We start from the raw sequence: 19,124 nt of genomic DNA, 5'->3' as shown, positions 1-19,124 counted from the left end.
CAGCCCCGCTCTCGCCTGCGCCCGGGCGCGCCGCGGGGTGGCGGGAGAGCAGGTGTGTGCGCACCGAGGGGAAGTCGGGGATGGCGAGGGGATGCGGGGGACACCCGAGTCACCCCTTCCCAACCCCCCCCCACACCGCCACCCGCCAGGAGCCGCGATCGGGGCGGTCCCGGCGGCGGGGAGGAGTTCCCCCCCCTCCCCGATTCCACGCTTGACGCTGCCGCCGCCGCCGAGCGCGCGGGGCCGACGGCCGCCAGCTTTGAATGGACTTTGGAGACGGGAACGGGGGAGGGGCGCCGGGGATCCCCCGCAGGGAGTCCTCCCCCTCCCCCGCCCCTCCAGCCCCAGACTCCATCTGGTCACCCAGGGCTCCGATCCCAGCTCCTCCTGTCATGTCAAAGGCTGGGGCCCCCCCGTGGGTGGCGGGGGGAGGCTCAGCACCTGTCCTCAGCCACCTCCGAGGGGAGAAGGCAGGTTCGAAGCCAGCCTGGTCAGGGGAGAGGAAAACGCAAAATCCAAGAGATTCTTAGCCACCCAGGAACCTGCCAAAAAATAAAGCTGAAAGTGGAGCTGTGGCTCGAGTGGGAAAGTGCCCGACTTGATGGGGGGGAAAGCTAAGCAGGGGTGCTCAGGCCCTGAGGTCCATTCCCCGCGCACGCACGCGCGCGCATACACACACACACACACACACACACACACACACACACACACAAGCTAGATGCTGACTTATTTTCTCCTAAAACGACTTATCTTTCAATAGCTACTCGGCGTGCAGTTTCCATTGATAGACTCTAGGGAAATGGATTTGTTTCTCTGGCTATTAAGGAAGTGATTAAGCCGGGCACTGGTGGCTCATGCCTATCCTAGCGACTCAGCAGGCTGAGATCTGAGAATTGAGGTTCAAAGCCACCCCAGGCAAGAAAGTCCCTGAGACTCTTACCTCCAACCAACCACCAGAAAACTAGACGAGGCACTGTGGTTCAAAGTGGTAGAATGCTAGCCAGCACCTGGGACAGCACCCAGGCCCTGAGTTCAGAGCCCACAACTGACCAACATACACACACACACACACACACACACATCACAGCTTGTGTATTGAGGGCTAACACCCACATGGTCAGTTCTAACATCTCGGTCTTAATCATGATGCCTCTTCTCTCCTGAGTGGGTGCTTCATAGGCATTCATCATTTGACTCTCTGTAGATTTCTTTTCATATTTCTGGTTTCACAGAGTATGAACATGAACGCTTACCAACTGTGAACAGTGCAGACTGACTGTACTTGAATGGTTTTTGTAAAACATCAATGGAATGAGAAATATCCTGGATTGTTTATGTATGCATTTATTTTTAAAAACCCAACCAATGAAAAACAAAATATGATTCTCCCTGTCATCTGTTCTTTTCCTTTCTTACCTGAGTTCAATATACTATGATTGTTTTTTGTGTGTGCCAGTACTGGAGCTTGAACTCAAGACCTGGGCACTGTCTCTCAGTTTTGTTTTTTTTTTCCATTCAAGGCTGGCTCTCTACCACTTGAACCACAGCTCCACCTCTGGCTTTTTTCTTGCTAGTTAATTGCAGATAAGAATGTCACAGGCATGCCTGAGCTGGACTGGAACTAGATCCTCAGATCTCAGCTTCCTGCATAGCTAGCCTGAGTCGCCAGCAACCATCCTTCAAGAAGCATTAGTATTATGAATGAATGTGAAGCTTTCTCTACTGGAGTTTGCAGTGATTTACTCCATTTTTTTAAAATTGGGTGAGCCAACTTGATCACTCTGACTGTTTTACTTTGGAAAGCTCAGTGGAGCAGTTAGGGGGAGGATATTTTGATCTAAATGAGTCAAGAGGGAAGGCCAAATTCAAAGCAAGCTTCCTGAGCACAAATGACAAAGTAGAAAATGCAAGGTCAAGAATGTTCTAAGGATCAGCCTGCGATGTTCGACTCTTACCCAGGCTGACCCGAAAGGGGAAAGCTTTGGAGAGCATGCATACCGGGCACCCTTGGACCTTCCACCTCACAGGAAAAGAGAAGGAAAAAAATTTTAATAAAAATAAAAAGTAAATGAAAAGCTCCATCATAAGATCGGTGCTTGATCAGAAGAGGAAGCAATTCACAAAAACCAAAGCATTAACAGTTCAATAGGTTTGGAGCGTGCAAGCCATGTTTTCCTGTGGCTGTTGCTTTGGGGCGTTTGGTTATGCACTAAGCAGGTTCCTGGGGAAGCCCCAGCCTGGGAGGATGGATTAAGAGATTTCGCTCCAAGAGGCAGCAGACAACCTGAGCTAGGGGATCCTCTTGTGGCGTCTCAGAGAAATACCTCTCAGCCTATCAGCGTGCAGGTATTTAAAATCATCACATTACGCAACATACCTCATCGAATATATGATAGATACGGGTTTGTGTATCATATCTTAATAGATTCAAATATTCACACATGTTAAAGAATTGATTTAATTGGATGGAGCTGGGCTCCTCCAGTGGCTCATGCTTGTAATCATTTCTTATTTCTCTTTTAGATCTCAAATTTGCATACTCTATAAAACATTTAAATGGACTTGCGTAACATCTTTACCAAGGAGGCACCAATTACCCATTATTTCAGCTCTTCTTCAGGGCTATGTAATATTGTGTCATATGCAGATATATATATATATATATATATATATATATATATATAATTTTTTGCCCTGTAACTAACGGATGAGCTCAGGGCTTTGTAAAATTACTTGGCTTCTTCTACTCAAGGCTGATGCTCTACCAGTTGAGCCACACTTTTACTTTGATATACCTATACCTTTACTTCTGTCTTTTTTTCTTTCTTTCTTTTTCTTGTTTTTCTTTCTTTCTTTTCTGGGGGGAGGGGTTACTTTGATATACCTATACCTTTACTTCTGTCTTTTTTTCTTTCTTTCTTTTTCTTGTTTTTCTTTCTTTCTTTTCTGGGGGGTGGGTGGGGGCTGGTTAATTGAAAATAAGAATCTCATGGATTTTTCCACCTGGACTGGCTCCTTCAAGCCTCAATCTTCAGATCTCAGCCTTCTGAGTACTTTGAGGTTACAGGCATGAACCACTGGACCCTGGTTCAGGGTGAATTCTTTTGTTTTTCTTTTATTCTTTTTTTTCTTTTCTTTTTTTGTCAGTCGTGAGGCCTGAACTCTGGGCCTGGGCACTGTCTCTCAGCTCTTCAGCTCAAGGCTAGTGCTCTACCACTTGAGCCACAGCACCACTTCTGGCTTTTTCTGCTTATGTGGTGCTGAAGAATCAAACCCAGGGCCTCATGCATGCAAGGCAAGAGCTCTACCACTGAGCCACCTTCCCAACCCTCAGGGTGAATTCTCCATGTGAGCAAGAGTGTGTGATCTGAATATTTTTTGCAAAACTGTTACATTTGGGGCACAGATAGTACACAGGTTAACATCTTTAAAAAGAAAAAAAAGAAAGAAAAAAAAGAAAAGGCAAGCCAGGTAGGCCTCACTGATTCCTGCAAAGCACCAAAAACTATTCTTTGGCAGTGCAGCTCAGTTTTTGGAAGTCTTGAGCAATATCTCTCACCAGATAGCGGAAGAGGAGCTTTCAAAAGCTCAATGGACTTCTATTCATGTTCAAGTCCACTATTGGGTTTGTAACAGTCTGTAACTGTCTGTAATAGTGAGCTTTCTCCACTCGTCCAGTAGAGGGTGCACTTTTGCCAATGGCTTTTGTGGCAGGTCATCATCTCCTGGTGGCTTCATCACCAATGAATTTGCATAAGCCATGGTATAAGGATGTCATTTATTTCCCCTTGTCCTGTGGCTAGAACTCTGCAAAAGTGGGCTTGTAGTCCCCAATTTTTATAACTCCCAACACTTCTTTTACCTAATTACATCAGGTAATGCCTTCTGTGTGGTAATGAAAGTCAGAGTCGCCATCTTTTTTTTTTTTTTTTCCTATTGTAAATCATCACAGTGTAACAGAAAGGTCACTTATGGACTGGGATTATCAGGCAAAAATAAAAAATCAGGAATAAGGGGAGATACCCATAAATGATAATGTTTGAAAAATTAGAAATGGTTGTTGAAACCAGTCAAGACTTTTAAGTAGCTATGGGAATCATTAAATGATTTTTCTACACACACACACACACAACTTACATTGTTGAATTTCCCAGGGAGAGCCCTGCTGAAAACCAAATTTATAAGTTTATGTTCTTTTTCTGTTTTGGAATAATGTGTTTGACATGTCATCAGCCTTATGTGATCTTTGTGTTGGATATCTGCACATTTTGTAGCTGTGTGTGTGTGTGTGTATGTGTGTGTGCATCTGTGTGCATGGGTGTGCATGTGTGTGTATAAAATGTTCTTGAGAGCTTTTTCCTTCCATGGAAAATGGACCCTTTAACAATTCCAGGATTCTGTATGTAGATTTTACTAGTTAGTTATTTTGGGGGGAAAATGCCTAATAAATACACGCCAAGCAGTCTCTTATGACCTCTTCTCTTCCCAAGGATGGATAATATCCTTGCTCATTTTGTCTCTAATTTCCTTTATCCTTGATTTAAGTGGTTTGTATATTTTGTTTTATAAATCACTGAAGTTTTGATTCTTTAATTACATCTGTTGTTTTGGCACTCACTGCATCGTTAAATCCTGCTTTTATCCTTATTTACCTGTGTTTTCTTTGAGTTCGTTGGTGTTTTTCCATGAGTAGCTTCCTGTGTGAGAACTTATTTTTTGTGTGCATAATTTTTATTTATATCAATTCATGCTTACACATTCTTTTGGGGTGCTTTAGATGTATCTTCAAAGTTCAATTCCCTAAGGTGACTGTTTTGGATGATCCAATTACCACTGGCCTGTTCAGTATAGCTGTTTCTTGCTTTGAAATGGAGACCTTTAAACCCGTAGAGGCCAAGGTTTAAGACAGAAAACAACTAAATTCTGCAAGATATTTCTCCCTACCCAGGGCCACAGCTGAGCTTTGAAAGGTCATTCTAACATTCTCTTAGGCCTCCTGGGTCTAGAAAGTAGAAGGTGGCAGGGTGAAGTAGACTACTTGTAAAAGGGGTAATTTTGTGGAGATGCTCTGTGACCGTTGGTGAGGCATTCTAGGAGTCCTTGAAGCAGCACCATGTTCAGGGAAGGCAACTCCATTGGTACCACCCAGGCTATAATGGAAACAGTCCAGTATAATCAATTTGCTGCTGCATGGATGGCTAGTCATGCCAGGGTTCCGTCTCTAGAAAGGTGTACTAATTTCTGTCACTGGCATATCAAACACTCAGCAGTGACTGTAGCCAGACTAATGGAAATCCATAGCCCTCAGCCCAAGCCTGTCCTCTGTCTCTGCCGCTATGTACATACAGAGCACTCTCAGTAAACAAGAGGAGCTGAATGGAGGGGCCATTGGGGCAGATGGTGATGACCTTGGAAGGGAGATGCTGGCTTAGAGGCTCTGCTCCTTGGTGGTGATGGAAGACAGGAAAAGAAAAAGAGAGCCCAGGGTGTGCATGCTTGGGGACAGAGTGTTCTGACTTCATTATGAGTCTGCACAAACTATTGACCACTGTGACCACCAAGTCTTCGATGAAGCTGGTCTGCTACAGAGACGGACCTCCAACACGCTCCCTGATGACGCCACTGACTCCTGAGCCCTCTGGGTGGTGAGAAGAGCGGCTGGAGGCCAGGCTGAGCAGCATCCACAGAATTGGTTATTCCATCTGCCGATTCCTTACATCGTTCTCTACCAAAGTCATCTGTTCTCAGGCATCACAAGAAACACACAGAGTGTGCATGCGCTAAGAAGTCTATCCGCATACCCTTCCCCATACCACCCTGTCACTAACATGTCAGTTGTTCCTCTTCCCTCCCCCTCACCGCCTCCTCCCTGCATCTCTAACCATCCAGCCCCATAGCTACAGTAATGGTGATTAATCTTGGCTATGAAGGGAACACATGATTGTTACTAAGCAGTGATAGTGGGGATGTCTAAACAGAGGGTCTCTTCACCATGCCCTGTGATTCAAGCCCATCAAAGAAGCCAGTGGCTGGCACCAGTAACCCTAGCTGCTTGGGAGGCTATAATAGGAGGATCATGGTTGGGACCAACCCATAGGTGGGCATATTGTCATGTACTTGTCATCTGATGCTATGTAATAGGCTAAGATTGAGAGAGTCATTGTTTCAGGGTCAGTGAAGGCAGAAAAGTCCATGAGACTCATCTCACTGGGCTGAGTGTTGTCGAATATGTTCTTCATTTCAGCTACAATGGAAGCCCATAATAGGTGGATCACAGTCCAGGCACACAAACCTGGGTAGGAAGTAAGAGCCTGTTTCAAGGTGCATTGCACATACAATGGTTGGCTGAATGATAACTGTGTTGTACCACTACTTAAAGGCAACAAAAAAATGAAATAAAATAGTTTTAAATGCAAAAAAGGGCTAGAAGCCAGGATCTGCAATACAGCACCTGGCTTAGCAACCCTGAGGTCTTGAGTTCAAATTCTAGTATCACCAAAAAGAAAAAAAAAAGCCAATGGGAAACTTCAATAACCCCAATCAGGCTGAACTTGAGCCACAGCTCCACCTGTTTTTGTCTTTTTGTGGTTAATTAAGATATTCTCGTGGCCTTTCCTGTCCAGGCTGGCTTTGAACCATGATCCTCAGATCCCAGCCTTCTGAGTAGTGAGGGTTACAGCGGTGATCCACCAGCACCTGGCTTTTCATTTTTTCTGAAAAAAGACTTTGCCATTATAGAAGTTTGGAAGGGTAGATATATTTTGAAGCTCCAGCTTCCTAAAAGAACCCATGCTTAGATCAAAAATAGGTGACAGGATATTTCAGTTGGGTGTTGAGATAGGCTCTTGAAATGGATGGTGACAAAGAGATGTAATCATGCAAACCTCTGATGAAATGAATCTTTTTCGGCACATATCTTTCATCCCTTTCCAATCCTGCAAACCAGCTAAGTATTTGCTGTGATCAGAGTAATTCATATTCAAATACTTCACCATGTTTCCTCATGGTATTATCTTAAATGTTCCATGATTATTTTTTAAAGAAGATATTCAGACTAATTTTTAAATATTGAAAATTATCATTCCCCCCCCCCAGAGCTAACCATGGCATTTCCAATTTTTGCAAGAAAAAAGTACTTTGATATTTGAAGTTAGTTCTGACAATGGAGGTTAATATAGAGTAAAAGACTCAGCATCATAATTAGAGTTTCCTTTATGAAGGCCTGACAAAGCCATCATAAATCATTCTAATTGGTTGCCTGGAAGGAGCAACCTCATCCACATATTTAACTCCAGGCCAGGTGTGGTGATGCATGTCTCTCATCCCAGGTGGCTCATGACTGTCATTCTAACTACTCAGGAAACTGAGATCTGAGGATGATGGTTCAAAGCCAGCCTGGGGCAGGAAAGTCTGTGAGATTCTTCTCTCCAGTGAACCACAAATAGCTAGGAGTAAAGCTGTGGCTCAAAGTGGCAGAGTGCTAGCCTTGACCACAAAAGCTCAGGGACAGCATCTAAGACCAGAGTTGAAGAAACCCCAGAATTGGCAAAAATTTAAATTTAAATTAAAAATAAACCTCAATGCAGAGGAAATGGAAGAGTGGTTCAAATGATAGTGTACTCACCTAGCAAGTGTGAGGCCCTGAATTCAAAAGAAGAGAAAAATGATACTTGGCTACAGAAAGTTAGTGATATCTTTCTCTCTTATCTCTTTCTCTCTAAATATATATTCTCCTTTTCCCCCTTCCTTACCTCTCCCCATCTTCTCTGTCTCTGTCTGTGTCTCTCTCTTCCTCTCTTTCTCTTCTCTTTCCCCTCTTCTCTCCCCGTTAGTCCCCCCCTACCCCATTTCAGGGAGTGTTACTATAACACAAAATCATTCTATTAAGTCATGTTTATAACATCACAGACTTACAGGAGACTCAGATATAAAGAACTTTTTGTTTTTTAGTGTTGGCTTTTTGTTTTGGTGTGTGTGTGTGTGTGTGTGTGTGCACATGCATGTATGTGCACACACACCTGTACATACACAAAAAGAAATGTTCTAGGCCATTCTTAATATGTAATCACTCAACTAGGCCTTAAGTTCAAGCCCCATGACGAAGAAGAGAACAGAACTAATACTAATTGTGGGCTCACTTAGAATATTCTCTCTATTTGTGGTGATGTCAAAAGCAATACATTTACATACCCTGGCTAGCCAAGTAGAGCACTATAATTAATTTCTTGCCTTTCAATTCTCTCCCCAAGATGATTCTCTATTATGTTCTCCTCAAAAATAACAAATGGGGAAATACCTGCAACACAAAAATCAGACAGTGAAAAATGAATTTGATTTTTTTTCTCCAGTGAAAGGGTTAGCAGCACATAGAATACAAGGCCCAGCGCCCAGCTACAGCTCAGCAAGAGTTTTCTGTAACCAGAAAACTGTAACTGTTGAGAAAATGACTACAACTTGGTAAAAATGGCATCATTTCCTTCTGAGACTGAAATGTTCAAAATGTTTATTGAAGTAGCCATTTGGACATAATATTTTTTTTTGTCAATGATGGGGCTTAGACTAAAGGCTTGAGCTGTCTCTGAGTTCTTTTTGTTCAAGGCTAATGCTCTACCACTTGGACCATGACTCTACCTCTGGCATTTTTTGGTGGTCAATTGTAGATACTACCATCTCTAGACTTGCCTGTCCAGGCTGGCTTTGAACCATGATCCTCTGGTCTCAGCTTCCTAAGTAGCAAGGATTAGAGGTGGAAGCCACTGGCACTCAACTTGAAGAGGCAGACTTTGTGTTCCTTTATATTTTCCCCAAACAAATTCATGATAGATTTCCTTTACGTTACTTTTTTGTAGGCAAGGAAATGGACAAAATACAAATTAAAAAACAACTAGGATACAGTATCAGTTTTTTTTTATTTTTTTAATGAACATTTAAGAGTCATATACAAAAGCTAACAGAGCAATAAGTCAAACGTGAAACGTACAAGGAAAGAGAATGGAAATGAACTCAATGACAGGTTCTCACCACTGAAGCACTGTAAGCTGGCGGCATCGAATGGTGGTGTCTTGGAACAGCAGGTACAGGTGGAGTCAAAGGTCAAGAATGTCATCAAACCACTTGTTTTATTATCTCCGTATCTTTCTTGGTCACTGTTTAGTTAGTGGAGAGGTTAGGGTAGAGTGAGAATACATTCCTTTTCAAAAAAAAAAGAATTTTTTAAGGAGTTAAATTTTCATTGGAGAAAATACTTGATCTGCTAAATCTAATATACTACATACTTCTGTTATTAAATTTGTCTGCGTAAATAGTTTGCCTATTCTATTTCTTAATGCCGGCTCATGCAGTACTTTTTTTTTCTTGATTTTGGAACAGGAGGAATCTTCGAAGGCAATTATGGACCTAAATGTCCATCTTTTTTTTTTTTTTGTCTTAATGAGAGAAGAAAAAAAAAAGTGTGCTCTCTTGCAGTTGGTCAAGTAGGATTCTTCAGGAGCATTTCCTAAAATATTTATTTGCTGGGAAAATTTTGTATGAAATGACATTCGAAGTATAAAAAACATCATTAGGTTAACGCTTGGAACTGTGAAAAATAGACTTATCTTGTTTGTAAACTATCGATGTTAAGATACTGAGCGTCTGTCAGTCACAGCCTCCTGTTTTTTATTTTATTTTATTTTTTTTGTTTTCCTAGAAAGTTGTTGGCTTTACCAATGGGTCATCTTCAAAACATCTGAAGTTACATGTAGAAACATCAAGGCAATATTATTTGTACATATTATTAAACATGCAAAAAAAATTTTTTTCCTGAAAGAGAGTGCTGAAATTACAGAGAGTCTTTTGGAGCCCAGCCTCTCCTGGGTACCATTTGACCAGAAGTATGGCTTCCTGGGATTTAGGATGGAGGTGTCTTACTTCGAGGAGATGGCCCCTTTAATCACTGGCTCCCTATTCAAATAGGTGGCCCAGTAAACTAAATTAAAAGTCCCAAACAGGACAGGGAACACAATTCGGGACATTTTGTCAATCTTGCTGATGCTGTTGTAAGTCTTTTTGTTGTCAGAGGCCTTGTCTTCGGGAGGTTTTGCAGGCCCGGATGACACATTGGTGGTCCCTGCCGATACCTGTTCCTTGGGGATGTTTGGGGGGTGGTTCATCTTCCCAGTCGTGAAAGCATTGGTTGATTTGTTGAGGATGAGTTCACGTTCCTTTTTCTGCAAAACAGAAGGTGAATGTAAGGACCAGGTCATCTGCCAGGCAATGGACTCACTGGGGAGGGAGGAAAGAAAAGGTGATCGAACACCAGATTATTTCTAGGAAAGATCAGGCCTCCAGGGAGGCCTAAGTTGAAAGGCCCAGAGAGTCAACGATGGAACTCCTTGGCACAATCAATTCACCAGCTGAACAAATGAATTGCAAGAAGCGGAATTACGTGTTGAGGATGGACAAGGCCGCCAGTGGGTGGGTAGTCCAATGGAGAGAGTGAAGTCTAGATGAATGCACTCACGATATTTAATGTACACATATGGACACAGAATTTGAGGGGATGGGTGGGCTGGGGAGAGATGAGAGAGGATGGTGGAAGGGGTGACATGGATGGAGATGTGTCATACTCACACACTGATGTGTTAGATTAAAATCCCTTCGTACGCTTGGTACCAGTGGCTCACGCCTGTATCCTAGCTACTCAGGAGGCTGAGCTCTGAGGATCATGGTTCAATGCCAGCCTGGGCAGGAAAGTCTGTGAGACTTTTATCTCTAATGAACCACCAGAAAACCAGAAGAGGTGCTGTGGTTCAAGTGGTAGAGCGCTCACTTTGAGCTGAAGAGCTCAGGGACAGCGCCCATGCCCAGGCTTCAAGCCCCATGACTGACAAAAAAAAAATCCCTTTGTACAACTAGCAAAAAAACAATACAATAAGGTAAGAACAAAAGCTGGAAGTGGAGCTGTGGCTTAAAGTGGTACAGTGCTAGACTTGAACAAAAAACTTAGGGATAGCACCCAAGTCCTGAGTTCAGGCTCATGACCAACAAAAACAAAAACAATAATAATAAGAAACCCAAACCCTGTTTAAGCCAAGCACTGATGGCTCACAACTGTAATCCTTGCTACTCAGGAGACTGAGATCTGAGGATCATAGTATGAAGCCAGCCTGGGCAGGAAAGTCTATGAGACTCTTTTCTCCAATTAACTACTCAGAGAAAGCCAGAAATGGCTCAAAGTGGTAGAGCGCTAGCCTTGAGCAAGAATCTCAGGGATTTATTTGCAATAACTAGTATATGTCTGGGACAAGCAGAAAAGGTCAAAAGCTATGTACATATGACCAGATAAGATGATGTTAAGCGAAATGAACCCCAAGATAGAGATACAAGCTTTTTTATTTCTTGCTTGCTATTGTTTCTAACATATTTATAATTTACAATCTGATTTTTTTGTTGCTTTGTATGTTCCTCCCCCACTGTATAACCCCTGTTTTCACTGTATTTGATGTCGGTGCCCTGCATCTTGTATATACACTTCTCTCATTTGGGAAGGGGAAGGGAAAAAACAAAATGTTTAAATAGGGATACAGGTTGATCCATTGTAAAATGATGAGATGTACAAGACAGTATGTGAGAAAACAAACTTTACAAGTTAGGGGCGGAGCAGGAGGAGTGTAGTTGTGGAGATGGGGCGGGGGAAGGGATGGTAGGGGAAAAACAAAGGAGGAGGTAACAATGCTTGATAGGAAATATACTCATGACCTTGCTCATGTAACTGTAACCCCTCCTGTACAGTATTTTTATCATAAAAACATATATATGCAATATATATGTTTTAAAACATATGTAATATATATATATACATATCTATATAGATAGATAGATAGATATGTATATATATAATCTCAGGGACAACACCTCAGCTCTGAGATCAAGTCCCAGGACTGGCAGAAAGAAAACAAAAGAAAAAAACAATAAAAGCCTACAGGGTCAGGAGATGGACAACACAACTGGAGCAAAAGTTATCTATTATATTAATGTCTGGCATTTTGTAAACATCTGGCATAAACTTAATTAAGATGTTTCTAACAAGTGTTCCCTCTTTACTGGAAGGGTAGCTGTGAGAGTGAATGACATAGCTGGCTTTAAAGCAGACTAGGGAATGGCGAAGACAGAAAAGGAAAAAAAGATGGTGAAATATCATGACACCGGATGCACCTTTGGGATGGTGGGATGATGGGAAGCTCACTCAGCATCCTCCTTCTAGAAGTATCATCATTGCTGTCTGCATCCTGTCACCAACTAGCATTTCTTCTATTGTTGGTTTACACACACACACACACACACACACACCAGTAGTTCTAGGGCTTGAATTCAGGGCTGGGATGCTGTCCCTGAGCCTTTCCACTCAAGGCTGACACTCTCTCACATGAGCCACAGTTCCATGTCAGCTTTTTGGTGGTTAATTAGAGAGGAGAGTCTCATAGATTTCCTGCCCAGGCGGTCCATTGAATGCGGAGTTCAAGCCCCAGGACGGGCCCAGAAACAAACAAACAGCTACTCTTAGTTGAATCCAAGGATATGGAATCCATCGCTCTTTTGGGGGTGCTGATGACATGTACCTTTCATCTGAGCAGATGAGCAGCAGAAGTGAGCAGCAACACAAGAGCCAAGTGGTTGGGGTGTCCCTGGGGCCCCCATTAGGAAGGGCAGGCTGCATAGATGTGGCCAGCTGTCCTTCTGGGACAGGCCCTGCTGCAGAGAGCAAGCTGCCCGTGCTGAACCCCATTTTCCAGAAGCCGTTGACAGCTGATGATGGGTGGGACTGAAGACACGGAGGCCTGGCCACACTCCTCAAAGGCTTTGGCCTTGCCAGGCCTCGATCTCAACATCACAGCTTCTTCCTCTGCCCCATCTCCCTTCCTCTTGGTTCTTTCTCTGAGTTGCCTGGTCCTATATACTACACTTTGCATCCCCAAACTCTGATCCAACATGTGCTTCAGAAGATCCCAGGATAGAGCAACGGAGAATGCAGTCTATTTTTTTTTCAGAGTGTCTCTACTTCTCACCCACTGGTGGTTTCCGAGTGTAGACTAACAACCAGACTTACTCATTCACGTTTCCAAGCGTAGACTAACACCAGACTTACTCATTCACACTCTCTACCCAAGTTTTGACAGTGACCTGTGCCTTGCCCAGAAACTTGATGTTTTCCATACAGAGAATCTTCCTGAAAGGAAGAAGGGCTCTACATATCACAGCCTTCTTGAAGTTCCATAAGACTGACCAGGGTGCATTGAACAGTCTAGAAGACATGGGCTGGGCAAAGATCAGCGAGTTCCACACTAACCTCTATCCTCTTCCTCTCCACAAGGCCTACATTCACCTGCTCCACTTTCCTCCTGGACTCAGGATGGGTCTGATAGCTTCCATGAGTGCAATGGCCTCTTCACACCCTCTCTACTTCCATCTTGGCCAGCTCCAATCTATCATTGTGTGGCCACCATCCCAGCTGGCAAACATCTCCCTTCTGGCCACATGGAGTAGGGTGCCGGGCAATCTCTTCTTCCCAGACCCCATTCTTGTTCCTATACCGCCAACCTCAAGGAGCCATCACCAGAATCAAGTCTAACTGCTTCCATTAAGAGACTTAGTAGCAGCCAGGTGTGTTGGCTCAGGCCCTGTAGTCCTGGCGACTCAGGAGGCTGCGATGTGAGCATCATGATTCAAAGCCAACCCAGACAGAGAAATTCAAGACTCTTATCTCCAATGAACTAGCAGAAAAGCCAGAAGTAGAGGCATTATTCAAGTGGAGGAGCACTAGCTTTGAGCAAAAAAAAGTGCTATCCCAGGCCCTGAGTTCAAGACCCAGAACTCTCATACATATTCTCACTCTCTTACACACACACACACACACACACACACACACACACACACACACACACACAATAGATCCTGTGGCTCTGGTGGCACATTCACATTCATGAGGTGGCTCAATCCTAACCAACTTGGAGGTCTGAGATCTGAGGATCAGAAAGCCAATCCAAGCCAAAAAGAAAAAGAAAAAAAGAAAAAAAATCAAGAGACTCTTATCTCCAATGAACCAACATAAAACTGGAAGTGGAAATGTATTCAAGTGGTAGAGCACCAGCCTTGAGCCAAAAAGCCAAGTAAGATCATGAGGCCCTGAGTTCAGGCCCCAGAACTGGCATTCACACACACACACACACACACACACACACACACACACACACACACACACACACTGTACATTGTTCCGCTTGTTAAGCCCCTCCCCCATCCCTTTCTGTCCCCTCTTCTATAGGAGGACAGATCCTGCCAATCATTCCTTCAGAGTGGGAAGCTGGACATGGAAGTGGGAAGAGTTTCCTTAGGAAAGGAAGTGCAGGGTGTAATGAACCACCAAGTAAATGCTGTGGCTGGGGAAGCCCCGGGTGCCCTCCCCGGAGCCAGAGTGTCTGGCTTGCTGATTGGTACCCAGCCCCTGTTGGGAAGGTGAGCCTGTGTAATTGATCACCTTCATGATGATTTTCCTGCAGACAAGATTAACACTTCCTTTCAAGTCTGTCAGACAGGACTGGTCTCCACACCTCTCAGGACAAAGGATTTGAGTCTTTGATCCATGTGTGGTGTAATTAGCCACGTTATTGTAGGCTGTTTTCACTTTTCTATCTATAGAAGTGAATCTCATCTCACCAAAGAAATGATTCAGCTCAAGTTGTGTCGCAGTGATTGCTGTCATCGATTTAGGCACAAGTACTTGGTGATTCATGGTTTGCAAATGAATAATGCTTCTCACCAAAAAGTGAACATGCCTGCTTCAAGTGACCCAAACCATTTAGAGAGAGGCTTGGGTGGTTTGTCAGATGACTGTCGCCATATGACTCCCCTCTTTATGCCTGGAATGGCAGCTTGAAGAGGTCACACAAAGAATGAGTAAGAGCATTAAAAAAGAAAGAAAGGAGGAAGGAATAGAAAAGAATGAGCAAGAACAAATCATAGGATTAAAACCTGCACAAATCTTCTCTGAAGAGACAGAGATTATTTTGACCAAAACTATCTAATCATAATAGCTTGGCCTAAATACCCTACAATGGTTGAGTGGGTCAAGAAAAAGTAGTCTATTTATACAATGGCATTTTACTCATCTATCAGGAAGCATACCATTAGGTCATTAGAACAGAAATGGATGAACTTGAGAGGGAAAATTACATGAAGTGAAAAAAGACTCAGAGAGACAAAGGGTGCTTGTTTTCTCTCATCACTGGAAATTAGATCTACAGTATAAAGATATAGGAACACATATCACACACACACACACACACAAAAGTATGGGATAGTCAGGTGAGAATTTCAATGATGAAACACCTTTCAACAATTAACTGACAGTTTTACAGAATGAATACCAGGAAGCTGAAACATGTTTTGTCTGAGGAAGTTGGGGCTTAAGGGCAGTGACACAGACTAATGAAGAGAGGACCAGACACGGAATACATTCACATACTCAATGTACCTATGACAAAATGAAACGGGGTAACTTGAGGGGTCGGGTGGGGTTAGGAGAGATGGAGAAGGATAAAAGTTGTACTTGCAAACAGAAGTGTTGAATTGAAACCTCTTTGTGCAACTACTTAAAGCTAATTTTAATGGAAAAAATAAGCTGAATGTACATAAGTCCAAATTATATCAAGTTATATAATTATACATCATATAATATATTAATGGATAATTATATGTAATTATAGATTATACTATGTTATACATATTATATAATATAGAATAGATTATATATTATATAGTATATATTATTATATAGTATATAATTATATGTCGTATAATTATATATTATATAATCACATTATACATTTACAAAATACATTATACAAGTATGTAATCTATAAATATATATAGTTAATATTATTATATATATATTAAACATCATATATATTATTAACCTATAATATATAATTTTAGACTATATTCTATGTAACAACATGTATTATGTAATATATGATTATATGTAAAATTATATAATTAGACATCTATTCTATATATATGTGATATGCATTAGTATATAATTATATAATATATGTAATATATTATATACATATTATATGTTATATATTATATAGTTATATAACATATAGTATATTACATATAACATATATGTATATATTATATGATATATGTCATATGTTATATATATGATTATATATACTACCTAGCCATTACCTTGAACTTGGCTGCTTCCAGGGCTTTCTTTCCGTCCCAGGCCCAGCCTCTCTTTGTGAAGTAGTTGACCGTGGCAAACTCGATGAGGGCAGAGAAGACAAAGGCGTAGCACACCGCGATGAACCAGTCCATGGCCGTGGCATAGGCCACTTTGGGCAGCGAGTTCCGAGCGCTGATGCTGAGCGTCGTCATGGTCAGCACTGTGGTCACCCCTGTGGGACCAGAGGGGGACAGCAGGGGGAGGTGGGGGACACAGCTCATCAAGGGTCCCCAGGTCCCGCTACAGCCCAGCTGACCTGTGGAGGAGCAGGAGGAGGGGCAGGGGGGACCCTCCAATCCGGTATCTCTTCTGGAATGGGAGGAAAGGGGGAGAGCTTCTGTTTGGATTAGCACCCCTCAAACGCTCCCCAGAGAAAGACTTGATCCCTACCTGGGGACGCTACTGGTATATGGTGGAACCTTTGGGTTGTGGAGCCTGGTGTCAGCGCTTCGGGTCACTTAAGACACACCGCAGGCCCTGAAGGGGCTTCTCTGACTCTGTCCCTCTCACCCTTCCTCTTTATTTCTATTTCTCTATTTATCTTTCTTGGTTTCTCCTCTTTTTCACCCTATTTCTCTCTCCTTCCTCTCTCTCTTTCTCTCTCTCTCTCTCTCTCACACACACACACACACTACTGGAGCAAGAGGTCAAAAGCTGCACCAAGCATCCCTATCATGAAGTGCTATCTTACCACAGACACCAATCCACAAAGCCAACTGACTAATACACTGAATTCTCCAAAACTGTGAGTCAAAATAAAGTTCTCTCTCTTCCTCTCCCTCAACCTTTTCCTCCCTCCCCTCTTTTAGCACCAGTCCTGAGGCTTCAACTCAGGGCCTGGGCACTGTGCCTGAGTTTCTTTTGGCTCAAGGCTAGTGCTCTACCACTTGAGCCACAGCTCCACTTCCAGTGTTTGGGGGGAGAGGGGTAGTTTATTGTAGATAAGAGTCTCAGACTATTCTGCCCAGGCTGGCTTTGAGCAGCAATCCTCAGATCTCAGCCTCCTGAATAGCTAGGATTACAGCTGTGAGTCACCCCTGCCTAGCCAAAACTCTCCTTTTTCTTTCTTTTAAGTTGATTATTTCAGATATTTTGTGACTGTACAAGAAAGTTGAGACTTCAACCCAGAGGCCTCAGGCCTTCAACGCTGTCCACTGGGAGCGGAGCCTCCTGAGCTACGTTCTTCCACGCCGAACGTCTGAGGGATGTGAACCACTTTTTCTCTAGACGCTCAGGCATGGTTGCCCTCAGTAGTCACTGGGATTGCCTCCAGGGACCTCTTAGGTCCCAAGCCCTAAGGAAAGCTCCTCAGGTGAAATGACCTGTGCAGGTCATCTCTGCATTCCTTTAAAGCTTGTACCATGCAACACATTCATTGCGCTACAGCGGATGTTAGCAGAAGAGTCCAGGAATGTTCAGGACAGACAGAATTTGTCTCCAACATTCTCCATCTGTGCTTGGCTAAATTTGAACGTGCAGCACTTAGAGATCCCGGGGACTGACTGTGTGAATGTGTGTGCACACATGTGCATCCAGTTTATTGCTCTCATGTTACATACAATGCATCAATTGACACCCAGTGACTGATTTGAAAGGAGCATGCACACTTCTTACTTGGTAACTTACAAAAGAACATTGTGCAAACCCTACTGTACTCAGGCTGGAGATGTAGCTTAGTGATAGAGCACTTGTTTGTCCAGCATGCACAATGCTCTTGATACAAGTTTCAGAAGCATACATGCACCAAAAATATATGTATTATATGTATCATATCTATATATGTATATAATATGTTTGATATATATTATATTGCTATATGCATACATGATATAATGACATCTATAGCATATCTATATAACAGTATATTCATATAATATTAACATAATATATAATATATATCTATATATGCATCACATCTATATATCTATATGATATATATCTCATATATATTGAGTTGATATATCTATATCATATAGATTTAATATAGATATTATATATCATATATATGCTATAGATTTATAGATATGACACATGTAAAGCATAGATATATCTATCTATGTATATATATACATAGGTAGATGTCATACATAGATAAATATCTATATATTATGTGATATCATATGTATGTATGATATATAACATATGTATATCATCTCATATCTATATCAATATAGATATGTAGATGTCAAATTGATGTCATATATATCATGATGTATATACATATATATATATGTCATAGCTATATATCTATATCATGATATAGATATGAAATATGATCATATATAGATTTTATATATGTATGTGAAATCATTTTCATAATAGAAATATTCGAGTATTATTTCCTAAACTCATTCAGGGAGAAATCCCAAATCCTACTTAGCTTTAAAGTCTTTACTAATTAGTTGGGTTTCTTGCCAGGTCACAGAATGCACAAGGAAGCAGTGGAGGTTTGGTGCTAGTTAGCTTTCTGTGACTATAAGGCAGTACTGAGATAATCAAGGTTCTGGCTTCTGGTTTTGAAGGTTGGTTAGCTCCCTTGATTTGGGGGCAAGGTAGTGGGAATATCAAATGGAACGAGCCTTCTTACCTTGTAGAATCCAGGGTGGGAAAAGAGTGGAAGAGCCAGACTGACTCCCACTGCCCCTTCCAGCATATCCCCACAATGACCTAACTTGCTCCCCTTAGGCCCCACCTCCTAAAGCTTCCACTCCCACCCAATAGTGGAGGTCGGATGCCTTCGACATACAGGCCTCACACAGACATTTGAGGTCCTCACTACCCCTGTGGCACAGGTAGGTGCTTGTTTTCTTTGGGAACAGTTCGGGTGAGTCGCAAGCCTCCAACATCCAGCCTC

At 42.5% G+C, this 19,124-nt stretch overlaps 1 protein-coding gene across 1 annotated transcript in view; it reads right to left on the bottom strand.

Moving 5' to 3' along the window:
• Positions 1 to 8,942: 8,942 nt before the first annotated feature.
• Gabra5 (gamma-aminobutyric acid (GABA) A receptor, alpha 5) overlaps positions 8,943 to 19,124 on the bottom strand; it is a 56,956-nt gene continuing 46,774 nt past the window's right edge. The window contains exons 8-9 of the mRNA XM_013012005.1: positions 16,231 to 16,442; positions 8,943 to 10,208 (exon numbers count right to left, since the gene is read on the bottom strand). Coding sequence (XP_012867459.1) covers positions 9,906 to 10,208; positions 16,231 to 16,442 — 515 coding nt within the window. The 3' untranslated portion in view covers positions 8,943 to 9,905. The remainder of the gene's footprint in view (positions 10,209 to 16,230; positions 16,443 to 19,124) is intronic.

Source organism: Dipodomys ordii, unplaced genomic scaffold, assembly GCF_000151885.1.
Source record: "Dipodomys ordii isolate 6190 unplaced genomic scaffold, Dord_2.0 Scaffold15, whole genome shotgun sequence".
Classification (NCBI taxonomy): domain Eukaryota; kingdom Metazoa; phylum Chordata; class Mammalia; order Rodentia; family Heteromyidae; genus Dipodomys; species Dipodomys ordii.
Note: the sequence above shows the minus strand (reverse complement) of the source record. Positions and strands in the feature narration are given on the sequence as shown.